At 44.7% G+C, this 16,792-nt stretch overlaps 1 protein-coding gene across 2 annotated transcripts in view; it reads right to left on the bottom strand.

Moving 5' to 3' along the window:
• The window catches only part of CPSRP54 (chloroplast signal recognition particle 54 kDa subunit), a 47,863-nt gene that overhangs the window by 21,764 nt on the left and 9,307 nt on the right, over positions 1–16,792 (bottom strand). For both annotated transcript variants that reach the window (XM_087380637.1, XM_087380639.1), the window contains one exon: positions 14,734–14,836. In XM_087380637.1, coding sequence (XP_087236763.1) covers positions 14,734–14,836 — 103 coding nt within the window. The remainder of the gene's footprint in view (positions 1–14,733; positions 14,837–16,792) is intronic.

Here is a 16,792-nt window from a genome sequence, read left to right on the forward strand (position 1 = left end):
ATGATTTCTTATTTTCGCGTCTGCTAGGAGGCATGCACTGTTGCATCACTCAACCAATCTCCTCGTGCGCTCCTGCAGTTGTGACCCAGGCACCGCCATCTCAAAAGAGCTATTTCGACCTCGTGACCCATGAGTCATTGCCGTGTGTTTCGTCCCCGCAACCCATACGGCATCACTTGATATTGTGTGTGACCTGCTTCGACGTGACCTACTTCCTTGCTATACCTTTGTACAGCTGCTGTGCAGCCCGTTTGTTGCTATCTCTTCAATATTTGCAAACAGATTTAGTCACTACATTGGAGAATTTGCAGCATTGTGTGATACACTCCTCAACTAATCTCAATTTTTCTCGTCAATTCACGGGTACTATTCACAGGCGCTGCCATACGATTTTCCTCCCAGCCTCTCTCATGGATTACATGCACACAAAGATACGTAATTCCTTTTTCCTTCATGCCTATCCACAAGCCCACAATTCCCTAGATGGTTCCCTCCTCCCACATGTCATCATTTTAGACCTTTAGCTTGGTACACCATTTACCCCTCTCTTGGGGCACAATTAAAACATTTGCCCCTTGGCATTCTTACACATTTAGGTGCACCTAGGCCTGAGCACTCAGAACCACCTAGTCGATGCCAATACACCCTCACCTAGGACCTTGGCAGTTACTTCCCTTGACCATTTAATTTACGCACATAAAATATTACAGAAGTCGGTCCTCTAAGGAAAAATGCCCACCGACCTTTCCGAGGTCATGCTATCTCGGCTAGAGCATAACATTCCTTCCCTCTTCAAGCATCAGCGTCCTCGATGATGAAATCTAGGAACACTCTCCGTAACTGGTATACAGATTCCCACGTAGCTTCTGTTAGAGGTAGACCATGCCATGCAACCAACACCGTGGGTATCTTCCGATTGCGCACTTGCATTGTTCCTCGGTCCAGGATTCCTGTTGGTTTGTGTTTTGCATTATCCTCTATTTCCTGAAACAAAACAACATCTTCGATTAGTGAGTCACCAGTATGCAAAAATTTCTTTAAACAAGAAACATGAAACACTGGGTGCACCTTACAACCCTGTGGCAATTCTAATTTATAGGCTACCTTGCCTATTCTTTTTAGAATTAACCGTGGCCCACAATATCGAGGTGATAACTTAGCACACTCTCCTGCAGTCAAAGACTTGGCGGATGTTTGCTCTCGCAAGTGCTAGCAGCTCCCGCATCTGAACCACAAAGTTCGTGGCACTAGGCACTTTCTGAGGTATTCTAACTATAGTTGGATTCGCTGGCCTATAGCCATAGTTCAGCTCAAACGGACTGAACCCTATAGAGGAATGTTTTCTATCACTGTAGGCAAACTCTAACAATGACAACCACTTGTCCCATGTATGTTGCCTCAATGACACATATGCTCTAAGCATATCCTCTAAAATTTGGTTGATTCTTTCTGTCTGACCATCCGTTTTTGGATGATCCCCACTCCTCATTCCCAACTCAGTCCTTAGTGTTTCAAATACCGCAGTCCAAAAATGACCGGTAAATTTGACATCTCTGTCTGACACTATGGATTTGGGTAATCCATGCAGATGAAGTATATGTCTAATAAGCAAATCCGCCACTTGCGGGGCACTAACAGACTTTCTAGTTGGAATGAAGTGAGCCATCTTGGTAAGACGATCAACCACCACAAGGATAGAATCATATCCACCTTATGTCGTAGGCAGCCCTACAAAAAAGTCCATGGAAATGCTTTCCCACTTACCTAGTGGTATCTCCAAGGGCTGTAAAAGTCCGGCTGGCTTCACCCGCTCTGCTTTACTTACCTGACACGAAAAACACCGTGTCACATATTCATGAATATGCTTTTTCATCTTTTGCCAAAAGAAATCTCGCTTCACGAGATCATATGTCTTCTCAACTCCTGGATGTCCCGCACATGGGCTATCATGGCATTGTCGAATGACTCTCTGCCTGAGATCATTCTGATTAGGTACTACTACCTTGCCATTTCTTTTTAGCATACCATCCCTTATGCCATATCTTGGCATAAGTTTGGCCTTTTCTGGATGCCAGGTCATCCTTTTCCCCAGGTTTTAACACATGAGCCTTAGGCCATAGGCTCTGGACAAACTCGTCCACCTTTTGAGTTTCTCTAATCTCGGCCATTAGAGCACTCTCTAATACCGTGAAACTCATGTTATGCATAATGCGTGACAACGCATCAGCAACTTTATTATCTTTTCCTCTTCGGTACCGAATCGTCAAGTTAAACTCCTGCATGAGTTCTGCCCACCTAGCTTGGCGGCCTCTCAAGTCAGGTTGTTTACAAAAATGTTTCGGAGTATCATGATCAACATCCAAATAATGTCTCCATGTTTTCAAAGCATGGATAACAGCATACAACTCTAATTCATGAGTTGGCCAATTCCGTTGAAAGGGAGAAAGCTTCTTGCTTTCAAAGGCTACTGTGTTAAGCTAGGCAATCTCCAATTCTAGAGGACAGGATAATCAAAGGTCAAACTGGCGCAAAGGTCCGATCACTTACAGGTAAAAACACCACAGGTGACTCTCCGTCAGGACAAAATTCCACAACCAAAGCCCTGTCAAAGAGCCCCGGATCGGAGGCAAAATCCACAACCAAAGCCATGTCAAAGAGCCCCGGTTCGGAGGTCAAAAAAGGCTCCTTGCTGGCCGACCAGATTGACCTGGTCGGTCAATATCTGACCAGGTCGGTCAGATCTGGGCCGACCAGCTGGTTGACCGACTAGCCCCTTCCTATTTAAAGGGGGGGGGGCTAGGTATTCTTTATCACTTCAAGCTCCAGAGGTACCTGCACACCCTGAGCCTCTTCTGCCCCCTGGCTGCCTCCGCTGCTGCCTCCACTTCTGCCTCCTGGCTGCCTCCTCTGCTGCCTCAATTTCTGCCTCCTGGCTGCCTCCTCTGCTGCCTCCTCTTCTGCCCTTCTTTCTGCTCCAGATCTGCTCTTCTTTCTGCCCCAGATCTGCCCTCCTTTCTGCTTCAGATCTGCCCTCCTTTCTTCTCCAGATCTGCCTTCCTTTCTGCTTCAGATCTGCCCCAACTTTTGCTTCAGATCTGCCCCCAACTTCTGCTCCAGATCTGCCCCCAACGTCTGCTCCAGATTATGTTCTTTCTATTCCAAATCTGCAGCAACTCTTGCATCAGTTTGCTGTCTCAGATTTGGTTCAGTTCCAACTTGTGGAGCTAGTTAAGAAGTCCACTACAATTGTCTTCCCTGGAGGATTGACGTTTGCTTCCTCCAGAGCTTCTCTCTCATATCTTCTTCTGTACTGAGTTCTGTTTGTGATATATATTTCTTCTTCAGCCATTATTAGTCTTCAGTATTGTTTTATTTGTCTCCAAGTATTTTCTTTATATGGTATCAGAGCCAGGTGTGCCAATCGACACCTGAGCCTTGATCTGGAAAGCTTGGAAGATAAATCATCACCTGAAGATGTCTTCTCCCTCTTCCCCAAAGCGATCTCAGCCTGAATCGACCTCTATTCAACCACCACCTTCGTCATATGTCGAGAGAGAGTCTGCAAGGATTGAAGGTGATGAATACCTCTCCAAACTCTTTAAAGAATTTGCTGAATTCCAGAAATGGAAGGAACTTGAAGCGGGTACCCGCACACCTCGTGCCTCTATCTCTCCACGGTTCTCTCCGATACGTCAACAAGGACCTCTATTCAACTCAGAAGAAGCTGAGCAACATCTTAAGTTCGGTGCCGACGAAGAACAAGTATACCCTGACGAAAGAGGACAGGCCGGCATGAGAACATTGGGTTATTCGACAATGCCTATCCCACAAGAATCAGTGCAAGGTATGTTGCCCTATTCCCTTAGTGCAACTCCATCTGTTATGCAAGGCATAGGAACGAGTAATCACAAGGACACAGATCCATACATGCATGTGAACACGCGCAGACGAGAAAGGAGAAATGCGTCTGACAATGAGTTTGCTTTCGGTTCACATTCTTCCCTCCCTCCCATCCCTCTCATATCTTCCGCTGCCATCTTTCCTCCAGTGGCTTCTCATCCTCCTCCTTCTCCCATGCCACTGGATTCCTATAGTTTATTTCCCTCTATCTCTCCCGCTGCCTCTTTTTCACCTCTCATATCATATCCCGCCTCTCATATTCATCCCTCCCCCTCAAGACCTTTTCCAAATTCTTTTATTCCTCCGGTGGTGCCGCCTCTCCCTTCTTCTCACTCTGCTCCTGTTCTAAATTCTCTTCTGCCTCCACCGGTTGCTTCTCCCTATCATTCTCTTTCTTCCCCTCACCCTGTCTCTGCAACAGCCAAACATGCTTTCACTGATATGACTCGTTTTAACGGGTCTAATTATACCACATGGTCAAATCTCATGCGCCATGTGCTTGATTCTCAAGACCTATGGGAACTCGTTCAAGGTACTGAATCGCCACCTGATCCTCGTGTTTATCCTCCTCAGGTGCTTCGCTCGTGGCGACATCGTAATGCCACTGCCATTGTCAAAATTATGCAAGGTCTTTTACCTGAATTTCACTCTCAATTACAGCATTTTGATCTTGCCTCTGAGCGATGGGCACATCTCACTAACCGCTATGCAGCTCGAGATCGTACTCGTCGCATCAATCTTGACCATGATCTCCAACAATTCCAGATCCTTGCTGACGATGATCTCAAGGTTAAACTAGCAGATTACCGGCGGTTAGTTGCTGAATTTGCCACAACTAGTCCTCCCAAATCCGAGGATGACCAAGTTACTTTCTTTTTAAACAAACTTCCGCCCAAGTATTTCAGTTTTATGCAACAAATCATTTCTCAACCTTCTCTTCTTACTTTTTATGAGTTCAAATGTCAACTTTTGCGTTATGCTCGTCTTTACTCTCAGGTCCACCAAAAACATAGCATTCCTGCTTCAGAGGGGGCTCTTCTCTCCGGGATTCAAAAAGATTAACCCAGCTCTGGGAAGCCCTCTCCTACTCCTAACTCCAATAACTCCTCTAGTAGTAAACCCGCCTGGCACACCCTTCCCAAAAAGAATAGGTTTTGTCAGCATTGCCAGAGAGTTGGGCATATTGACGATGAATGTCGCTCCAAAGCCAAAGGCCTTCTTCCTCAGCCCCCTACCACGACTCCTCAACCACCCCGTTGGACTCCACAGCCCCCTACCACGACTCCTCAGCCACCTCGTTGGCGTCCTAGGAGTGGTCCTCCTCCTCCAAACACTGGTCTTTGGAGACCCCAGGGCCATGTCACTAATCATTTCACTACATCTCCAAATTCGCCTTCCCAAAATGCTCGTGTCGAACGGAGACAACGCACAGTCATGAACATGGCCCGTTCCATGCTTTTGCCAGCCGAGTTGCCTGAACGTCTCTGGCCAGAAGCTGTAAATACTTCTGTCTATATCCTTAATCGCTGCCCTACTCAGCCCATCCCGAACATGACGCCTTTTGAGGCCTTCTATGGCTACCGACCTTCTATTTCTCATATTCGCATCTTTGGATGCTGCGCGTACACTCATACTCCCAATGATACTCGCGGTAAACTCGAACCTCGTGCTGAACTTTTTCTTCTAATTGGCTACTCAGCAGAAGCCAAAGCTTATCGATTATTTGATCCTCGCACAAACAAAGTTTTGGTTCGCCGAGATGTGGTCTTCGATGAAAGAGAAGTTCTAAAAAATTCCTCTATTCTCTCTCCTGATGACGTATCTACTCCTGTTCCCTCCGACAATTCTCCACCCGAAATTTCTTCCTCTCCTCCCGAAACCTCTCTCTCGCCACCCATTGCTTCTCCTCACGACCCACTGCCACGCTGGTATCGCCAAACTATGAAGGATTCCGGGATTATTCCCGTAGAACTTCCTCCTTCCGGTCCTCGCCGCTCTACTCGAACAACTTCTTCTACTACCACCGCCTCCTTTTTTACCACGGCCTATATCATACATTCTGAACCTGCCACTTGGCAGGAAGCAGTTCAAAATCCTGCATGGCATCGTGCCATGGAACAGGAGCTTGAGAGTATTGATCGCAATCAGACCTGGATCTTGGTCAATCGACCCACTCACAAAAAGGTCATCGGAACCAAGTGGATCTTCCGAACAAAACTCAAAGCCGATGGAACACTGGACAAGTACAAAGCTCGCTTAGTAGTGCAAGGATTTCGCCAAAAACATGGTATAGATTATGAGGAAACCTTTGCCCCTACTGCTCGATTAACTTCCTTTCGTCTTCTTCTCGCCCTAGCTGCTCATCACCGCTGGTCTATCTATCAGATGGATGTCAAGAGTGCCTTTCTCAATGGCTACCTTGATGAAGAAGTCTATGTGACTCCCCCACCTGGTTTTTCTCCTCCTGGCCATGAAAATAAGGTATTCCGTCTCCGCAAAGCTCTTTATGGGCTTAAACAAGCATCTCGATCATGGTTCCATAGGATAGACACCTTCCTCAAAACTAATGGTTTTCATTCCACTCCTTTTGATCCAAATTTATATATCCATCAATCATCAGAGGGGGTCTGTTTTATTTTACTCTACGTAGATGATCTTTTGCTTTTAGGCTCTACTCCCACTACACTTCAATTCATTAAAACTCAACTCAGCACCACTTTTGAAATGACTCATCTCGGTCTTCTCTCCTATTTCTTAGGCATGGAAGTTGTTCAACATTCTGGTGGTATTTTTGTTTCTCAACAGAAATATGCTCTTCAACTCCTTGATAAGATCATTCCCCATGAGCCTAAGCTCGCTGCCACTCCCTTAGATCCCACACTAAAGCTCTCAAAAGACTTGGAGTCTCCTCCTTTTGATGAACATCTCTATCGTCAGGTTGTTGGCAAACTCCTCTAGCTAGTTTCCATTCTCAGTCAGTATTTTAATGAACCCAAGCTCACTCATTGGCATGCATGTATTCGTATCTTGCGGTCCATACATGGTACTTACTCTTATGGTTTACATTTCAGACCAGGACTAACACTACAGGGATACACTGATTCCGACTGGGCTGGCGACCTGGACAATCGTCATTCTCATGGCGGCTATATTTTCTTGTTTGGCTCGGCACCTGTTTCTTGGTCTAGCCGTAAACAAGAAACTGTTACTGGCTCTTCTACTGAGGCTGAATACCGGGCCTTGTATGATTGTACCACAGAGGCCATATATCTCCGACAGTTTCTGGCAGAGCTACACTTGTACTGAACCAATGATCCTCTACGTCGACAACAAAAGTGCCATCGCTCTCGCCGGCAATCCCATTTTTTCCAACCGCACCAAACATGTCAGTGTTCACTTTCATTTTACTCGCGAGCAAGTGGAATTAGGTACTATTCGATTGATCTATGTTCCAGCTGCCGATAATCATGCTGATATTCTTACCAAGCCGGTTAATCGCCCTACTCTTGAGCATCTCAGCCCACGGTTGGGGATTGGTATCCCGCCTCCTTCTTCTTAGCAGTTTTTTGTGTACTTAAGGAAGTGAACAAATCCCCTGCGAGGGCACTCCTTCAAGTACTTCTTTTTTGTACCATCATCTGGGCATTTAGTGAAGATGAAAACCTACTTTGTAGGCATCTTCATCTAAATGAAAACCCTTTTATTTTTATTTTTTTTGAAAAAAACAAGCTGATGAAGAAGATAGATCACTCATGGAACACCTCTTTGCTTCTCCCGTCTACATTGGACATTGAGAGGGGGTGTTAAGCCAGGCAATCTCCAATTCTAGAGGACGAGATAATCAAAGGTCAAACTGGCGCAAAGGTCCGATCACTTACAGGTAAAAACACCACAGGTGACTCTCCGTCAGGACAAAATTCCACAACCAAAGCCCTGTCAAAGAGCCCCAGATCGGAGGCAAAATCCACAACCAAAGCCCTGTCAAAGAGCCCCGGTTCGGAGGTCAAAAAAGGCTCCTTGCTGGCCGACCAGATTGACCTGGTCGGTCAATATCTGACCAGGTCGGTCAGATCTGGGTCAACCAGCTGGCCAACCAGCTGGTTGACCGACTAGCCCCTTCCTATTTAAAGGGGGGGGGGGGGGGGCCTAGGTATTCTTTATCACTTCAAGCTCCAGAGGTACCTGCACACCCTGAGCCTCTTCTGCCCCTTGGCTGCCTCCGCTGCTGCCTCCACTTCTGCCTCCTCTGCTGCCTCAATTTCTGCCTCCTGGCTGCCTCCTCTTCTGCCCTTCTTTCTGCTCCAGATCTGCTCTTCTTTCTGCCCCAGATCTGCCCTCCTTTCTGCTTCAGATCTGCCCTCCTTTCTTCTCCAGATCCCTTTCTGCTTCAGATCTGCCCCAACTTTTGCTTCAGATCTGCCCCCAACTTCTGCTCCAGATCTGCCCCAACTTCTGCTCCAGATCTGCCCCCAACTTCTACTCCAGATTATGTTCTTTCTATTCCAAATCTGCAGCAACTCTTGCATCAGTTTGCTGTCTCAGATTTGGTTCAGTTCCAACTTGTGGAGCTAGTGCAGAAGTCCACTACAGTTGTCTTCCCTGTAGGATTGACGTTTGCTTCCTCTAGAGCTTCTCTCTCATATCTTCTTCTGTACTGAGTTCCGTTTGTGATATATATTTCTTCTTCAGCCATTATTAGTCTTCAATGTGTGTTATTTGTCTCCAAGTATTTTCTTTATATACTGGCCTTCCCTCTTGGAGGAGAACTGCTCCTACCGCAATGCCACTTGCATCGGTTTCAAGGAACAACGGTTTCTGGGGATCAATAATTTTCAACACCGGTCCTGAGACCACAGCTTGTTTTATGGTGTTAAAACTTTCCTGTTGATTCTGTCCCCATATAAAAGGTACTTTATCTGAGGTTAGATTAGTCAATGGCGATACTATTTCGGAATATCCTTTGATATGCCTTCGATAAAATTGGACAAATCCCAAAAATGATCGCAAAGCGGTCAAACTCTGAGGGATTGGCCAAGTCAGTATCGCAGCCACTTTCTTTGGATCCATTTCTAGCCCCTCTGGAGTAATTATGAATCCTAAATATTCAAGTCTAATCATACACAGTATAGTTTTCTTTTTATTTACATAAAGACTGGCTTTCCTCAAAGTATTGAACACTATTCTTAAGTGTTCGTGATGCTCAGTAATACTTTTACTGAATACCAGAATATTGTCAATAAAATGTACTATAAACTTTCCGATATATGGACGTAGTAAATCGTTCATAAGCATGATGAATGTAGCTGGAGCATTGGTAAGTCCAAAGGGCATTACCAAAAACTCATAATGTCCAAACCTGCTTCTAAAAGCGGTTTTATGCACATCCTCGGCTCTAATACAGATCTGATGGTAGCCACACTTAAGATCTATCTTACTGAAAATTACGGCCCCATGTAATGCATCTAGCAAATCATCGATCCAAGCCATCGGATACCTGTGCTTAATAGTGATATTATTCAATGCTCTGTAATCTATACAGAGACGGAAAGTATCATCTTTCTTCTTCTTTAATATCACTGGCGAAGCAAAAGGTGAAAAACTGGGTTGAATCTGCCCCAGCTTGAGGTATTCTTCCAGCTGTCTTCGCACCTCAGCTTCTTCAGTAAAGCTTAATCTATAGGGAGGTCTATTTACAGGTTCTGCCCCGGGATAAGCTCAATTTTATGCTGAACATTCCATTGTGGAGGTAACTCATCCCTAAAACAATCAGAGTACTTCTCCGATATCTCTTTAGCCAACTCGGCCATCTCCCCATCTTGGGTAGCCTCAGTGCTAGCCGATGCGCCCTGAATCGACTCTACCGATGCTATACACAGACACAGAAACTCTTTCGGAGTCTTCCGAATTTCCATGGCTGAAATCAATGGTCCTCGAGGTAAATCCTTTTCACCTCGCAAAACATATTCTACCCCGTTCATCTTGAACTGGTAAATATGCTTTTTCCAATCAATGGCTAGATTTTTCCAAAAATGCGAAGCCATGCCCAGGGCTATATCTGCGTGAGCAAGCCTGGTCAATTCAAAGTCCAGCTTCTCAACATAGTCCTGTATTCGAAGTTCCAACTGGGTAACCCTCTGGTCCCATACTTCAGTTGAACTCCCGTCCGCCATCCTGACCGTATAAGCATAGTCAGATGGACTAGTTTTCAACTTGAGCCTCTTAATAAGCTTCGAGTTAATTACATTGTGCGTTGACCTTAAGTCAAACAACACAATCACATCATGATCGGCTAATTGCCCTTTCATTTTAATCAACTCGAGCTCATCGAAAACCGTATACCCCGTTGTTGCGGGCTTTGAAAGGATGTTATCGGGTGCACCGCTTACTAACTTAGTAACAGACACAATAACACAGGTACTAACCTCTGAGAAGGTCCCGCCAATTGCAACTGCATATGTTCCGCATTGGGACTCTCCTGCATTTCCGCGTCGCATTCAGATATTATCATATTGGCCGTGCGACGGTCTTTGTTTAGTGGACAATCTTTGCACTGATGTCGTTGAAGCAACCAAAGCACAATCCTTCTTTTCTAACTTTTTCTTTTTGCTCAAGGGTCAACCAGGACTTTGACCAAGCCCGGGCTACCATTGAAGTTACTTTTCTTTTCACCCCAACGGTGGTACTTGACTTTGCTGGTCCCTCAACCGGCTTCACCTACTTGGTTTGGCCACTTGGCTGCGAGACACTTGTCTTTGAAGTCCATTTCCTCTGAAATCCCCCTTTTCTCCGGTACTCATGCTGAGTCCCTGCCTGCATAAACCCACTAGGTCTGCCTCTGGCATCCTCATAGTTCAGGGCTACTGAAATAGATTCATCTAATGCAGTCACATATTTAGCCCAAACTTCCATTTTAATCATGTCGTTCAGTCCATAGATATAGTCTTTCAACTGAACCGACATAGGAAGAGGGTCTGTTATTTTCATAACACATTCCCAAAACTTGTCAGTGTACTCTGCCACCGACAAATTCCTCTGGTCAAGGTTTCTGTAAGCATCCCAAGCTCGGGACTCTTCCTCAGGTGGAAGAAAGTGTTTCTTAAATTCAGCTTTAAACCCTTCCCAGGTGGTAGGGGCAACCTGATCTTTCTGTTGCTTTATCCACGATCTATCCGCCGCTTCAATAAACAGGTGAGTGGTCTCGCGGATTTTCTTTAGATCAGACCTGATTTCACAAATGGCGAAGGCTTCTTCCCACTTGTGTAACCAAACCTCGATCACATCAGAACTGCGTTCGATCATCCGACCAGCGTACTTTTTCGGTCTATAATTAACAATATTAGGTACCTTGACCTTCGCACGTTCCGACGAGTGTATACTGGGCTCTGGCTCTGATGGAGCTTTGCCCTTTTCATTTCTAGATGGTCTAGCCGACAAGGCTTGCACCATCTCTCTAATTTCATTTTGACCAGCGTTCACTTGAAGTTGCTGGTTCATGATCTGTTGTAAGGCATCTTCTAGTACATAAATCCTACCCACCAAAGTAGGTGTGGTGTGATGGGACACTTGTTGCGTGGATCGTGCTCTAGATTCACCAGGATTTACCCTGGAATCTTGTCCCTCTGCCTCCATTCTTTCAAAAGGGAAAATAGAAAAAAAAAAATTTCACTTCTTTCCACACGCCAAAACTCCAAAAGTATCACACTTCAAATTTTCCTTTACTGTACAGGAGTAAATAGACTGCAAACTGAAAACGGAAATTTTGTATAGAAGGAAAAAAAGTGCCCCCTGGAACTCCCCGTAGCGCAGATGTCCCGAACTTCCTTCTTCTGCCAAAGCCTTTGCAAGTCTCGAAAATCCAAGCTATTCGCTTCTCTCTCAGACGTAGTCCCACTCTTTCGGAATCAGCCTGGTCTTCTCCAGCCTGCTCTCTGTTTCGGAATTAGCGTCAGCCCACGGGCTATTTACGTGACCACAAACACTCCCTTCTAGTTTCGTCGACCGAACCAAAAATGCGTTTAAACAAAAGCCTTTGAGTCGCTCATCAAGAAAATGAGTCCCCCAGATTTGAATTGCAAAGAACACTCTTCCACTTAAAGTAACAGCTCGGAACTATAGATATCGCAATCAGCGCACGGAACCTTGCAGAGAAATGGCTTCATATCTGTTCTCTGAAACTGAAGAGCTACATCAATTTCTTCAACTGCACTACACAGCTTAATCCTGCGCTAAAGCCTTCGAGCTTCATCAACGTCACGACTATGCCATCAACACCGAGCGGTGGTTCTCCAAACGCAAGCCCGCACGAACAAAGCCACCTAAAACAGCTAAGAGGCTCTCGTCACCAAGAGCCCGTCAGAGCCCGTCAATGCCCATCGCCGCCCATCGTCAACCTACCCCGCTGCTTTCCGTCGTCACACGCCTTGCGCTCCCTTCATATGCAATCCCCTCGTACAGCCTAAAAGCTCTGATACCAAATGATACACTCCTCAACTAATCTCAGTTTTTCTCGTCGATTCACGGGTACTATTTACAGGCGCTGGCATATGATTTTCCTCCCAGCCTTTCTCATGGATTACATGCACACAAAGATACGTAATTCCTTTTTCCTTCATGCCTATCCACAAGCCCACAATTCCCTAGATGGTTCCCTCCTCCCACATGTCATCATTTTAGACCTTTAGCTTGGTACACCATTTACCCCTCTCTTGGGGCACAATTAAAACATTTGCCCCTTGGCATTCTTACACATTTAGGTGCACCTAGGCCTGAGCACTCAGAACCACCTAGTCGATGCCAATACACCCTCACCTAGGACCTTGGCAGTTACTTCCCTTGACCATTTAATTTACGCACATAAAATATTACAGAAGTCGGTCCTCTAAGGGAAAATGCCCACTGACCTTTCCGAGGTCATGCTATCTCGGCTAGAGCATAACATTGTGCCTTGTTGGCATTGCAGATTTTGGGTCTTCTATAGATTTTGAATAGATTTGCAGATTGAGTGTGAAATTTGGGCTTTGTAAATTTCAAGTACATAACCAGTAAAACTTGGGGCTTTTGCCTCAAGTCTGCTTTTTGCAGACAAACAAGTTAACATTTGCAAGAACTTGTAGAAGTCTAAATTTCGGCAGATTCTTTTGCATACATTTTGGGACTTAAGCTACATTTCCAGCTTTTTGAGTCTAGTGTAGACTCAAGACAATTTTAACAAATGTTTAGACTCAGTGTGAGTCAGATTTCGGGGCAGATTGCAAGCATTTTTTAAAATCTTGTTTGCAAAATAATGGGTCAGCAAGGAGAAGATGCATTTGAGGTTTTGGCATAGAGGATGAGGTGGATGGCACCAACTAATCTTTGTGGAGGTTTATGGCCAAAAATGTATTGGTAGCAAAGAATTTATGGGGATATTGTAATGGGGATGAGCTTCATCCTATGAATATTGCACCTGCCACACTTGTCGGAAGTGGACAGCAAGCTCTTGGACTAGAAACTGCAGGACCTTCAGCTCTCACACAAGATCAAAGGGTGGGATTCACGTGATGCTCAAGCCCTAACTACATAATCTCTATGTCAGTCAAGAAATCCATCATTCCTCACATCCATTCATGCAAAGCTTCGCAATGTGCATGGGAGATTCTTAATAACGTGTATCAAGCCAAGAATGAGGTAACGCTTGCTTTTCTCAAGAAGGAGCTTGAGAATTTGGAGTTGCAAGAAGGTAACAACATGGCTGATCATCTCACAAAGATCCAAGATCGTCACAAACAGCTCTTAATATTGATAAGGTCTTAATATTGATAAGATCGTCACAAACAGCTCTTAATATTGATAAGGTCATTCCTAAGAAGGAACTGATTTCTAGGACTTTGTCATCATTGCTAGACACCTACCTGACATTTCACACTTCTCTTGCTTTGTAATTGATGGGTAATGCTCAGCCCTTTAAGTCTGAGGAGTCAGTGGCATTGTTGTTACAGGAGGACAAACAAGGAAGAATAAATCTACCTCAATGTAAGGCAATGATCAAGCATTTGCTGCCCATGACAAGGGCAAAAGCAAAAACTCAAGTGCTGCTTCAGGTGAAAATTCAATTCTAGGAGTGCTTCAGGGAAGCAGTCAAATAAAGCAAAGGTTGATGCAGGGCAGCCCAAGAAGAAAGACAAATGCCAATACTGTAAAAAGCTAGGTCACTACTTAAGTGAATGCAGGAAGAGATTAGCCAAAGAAAAGAACAAAGAAGCAGGTTTGGTTGTAGGTCCCTCTACTGCTGCTGCTGCGAATAAAGCTGATGACTCAGCAAACTTTGTGCAAGATGCGTGGGACTTTTTGGCTTGTAGTCACGATGCATCACATGCTCTCAGACCCTGATGGTACACCTCCCTTATGTCCTCCTCATGAGGCTCACAAGTGGGGAGGTGACCCTGATAATCCCAACATGCAAGGAGCCTACTGTGAAGGACTAGAGGCAAACATAACCTTTCGCTCACTGATTTTAGAACAAAGTCATGTCAATCAGTTTCAATATATTTAGATCCTTCCATATATCAGACAGGCTGAGTGTGTCATTTCTGTTTCATATCAGCATGTCACTGAGGCCATGCAAAGTACTTGAATAATTTATAAGAAAAGGCGAGCAACAGAGATAAATCAGCATATTAAACAAAGCTATTTAAGTCTTGAGAGCTGAAAGTGATGAGACCACAGTGAAACTGATCTTGTACTCCCATATGTCCACCTTGTGGAGCAAAATAAAATGGAAGTGAACATTCAGCACGTACTTAACAGATATAACAGGAAGGTAAGAGGTAGGATGGATGGTATGGAAGAAATTACCTGCTGCTTCCTGGCCTGTCATAGCATCTACCACAAGAAGAACCTCTGTTGGATTAAGAATCTGCTTCATTTGCTTTAACTCATCCATCATTCCTCTGTCTACCTATTCCAAACAAAGCCATGTATATCTGTTAAAACAAAAATTAAAGAGAGAGAGAGAGAGAGAGGATTTTTAAAAAAGGCAAGGGGGGATTTGGGGGGAAGGGGTTGGGCTGATGAGAAACAAACCCGAAAGACAATTGTTTTGATAGCAAGACTTACGGGAATACTCTAACATACTTTTTTTTTTGTGAAACCGGTAACTATAAAATTAGCATGAAATCAATGTACATGACATTAGACTCCAAAGGAGAGCCTAATGAAAGAACTCAAAAACAGTGAGAAAACACTTCAAGGCTAGTAGCATCCAAGTCCCTCGCAGCATAACTATCATATAAAGATTGCTTGAGGGACATTCTGAAGAAAGCATATGCCTGAGGAAACTGTTGTTCCATCCTAAAATGCAATCTCTGTGTCCAAATAGTCCATAGTACCCAAAAGCGAGCCCAGTGAAGGAAAAGGAGGAATGGAGACATCTGAGGTGAGAAGCATCCAAACATCCAGAAGAGTTTCCCGAATCTGATAGAGGGAAACCGGAGCCGTAGCAAATGAGAGACATGAGTGATCAGTATTCAAGAGTGCGGGCAAGACCATAACAAATGGGGAACTGTCTCATGTTGATGAGAGCAACGGGACCAGGAAGAGGAAGCAATACAGCGTGCTTCCAATTTCACCCCAATGGAAAAAGCTCCCACTATACATCTCCAAAGGAAGAGCCTCTGTTTCAATGGCAATTTAGCTTTCCAAAATTTCCTGAGTTTTGATTGCCACCAAGATAAAGGCCTATCCAAATTCCAAAGAGTGTTGGCATGCTTATCAATCCATGGCGGTGGAAGAAGAAATCTGTAGACCATCGAAGATTGCAAATTATGCAGTGAAAGTGAACAGGTAGCAGGAGACAAGGAAATCAGATTCCAGTCCAGTAATCTGTCCTGAACAAACAACGGAGGAACAGGAAAAAATGGCTACAACATAGTTGTAAGTATTCTCCAAATGGGCCTATGATGCAGACCCAAGGGGAATGTCCTGCAAGCTTGTGGAAATGAGAGCACATAACCATGTTGATCCACCACATCTCCGACAAATCTTATGCCCAATTTCATAAGATTATATGCTTTAATTGGTGCCTGTAAAGCAAGAGGAGACACCCACTGGAAATCGAAGAGCAGTGACCGTAAATAATAGAAGTTGAAATTCAAGAATAAGACACAAAAAACAATGACCAGTCAATCAAAAAAGTTCGAAGCACCCCGCAACACAAGAGTGTCACAAGAGTGTGTGGCTTTGCCAAAACATGAGATCCAACAAAAGAGAATCCTATTACACTTAGCATAGAGAGATTGGTTTCTCTACAAACACACACAATGCACAGGTTTTTAAGGATGCCCCAAAAAACCATGGATTTGGGAAGCCGTGTCATGAATGCTAAATGTATTCAACATAAACCAAAAATGAGATTACCAGCCTTAAAAAATGATTAAAATTCCAAACTGAGATGTAAAGCAGGGTGATGAATTGATGATCACATGTCCACCACGGAACCAGCCAAAGTGATGCTGTGGATGTGAGTGAGAGAATCAGAGGGAGAGAATATAACTGAAATGTATGAATGCCCAAAGGGCTGAATACAATTGTATGGAGGGGCTGAAACCCTCAACTGCAAAGCTGGAAAGAAACTCGACTACCTAGAGGAGGTGAATCCTCACTAGATCCCTATAGATGCTGAGGCACCCTGGCACCCTGCTGGTCTGCTGCGGGGAAGCCTGTCTACCAGAGCACGTTGTTCACCACCTTGATGATTGGAAAGGGTTCAAAACTCCGATGAGAAAGTTTCGGGCACTTCCTTCCAAAGACATTTCTTCATGATCTGTAGATAGACCCATTGCCCTTCCTTGTAACTTACATCACGCCTGTGCTTGTTGGCTTTGCGTTCGGTAGGTCTCTTGGGCTTTGGCAATGC

The sequence above is a fragment of the Dipteris shenzhenensis genome, chromosome 10 (assembly GCF_047967505.1).
Source record: "Dipteris shenzhenensis isolate YYH24624 ecotype China chromosome 10, Dip_SZ_1.0, whole genome shotgun sequence".
NCBI lineage: Eukaryota > Viridiplantae > Streptophyta > Polypodiopsida > Gleicheniales > Dipteridaceae > Dipteris > Dipteris shenzhenensis.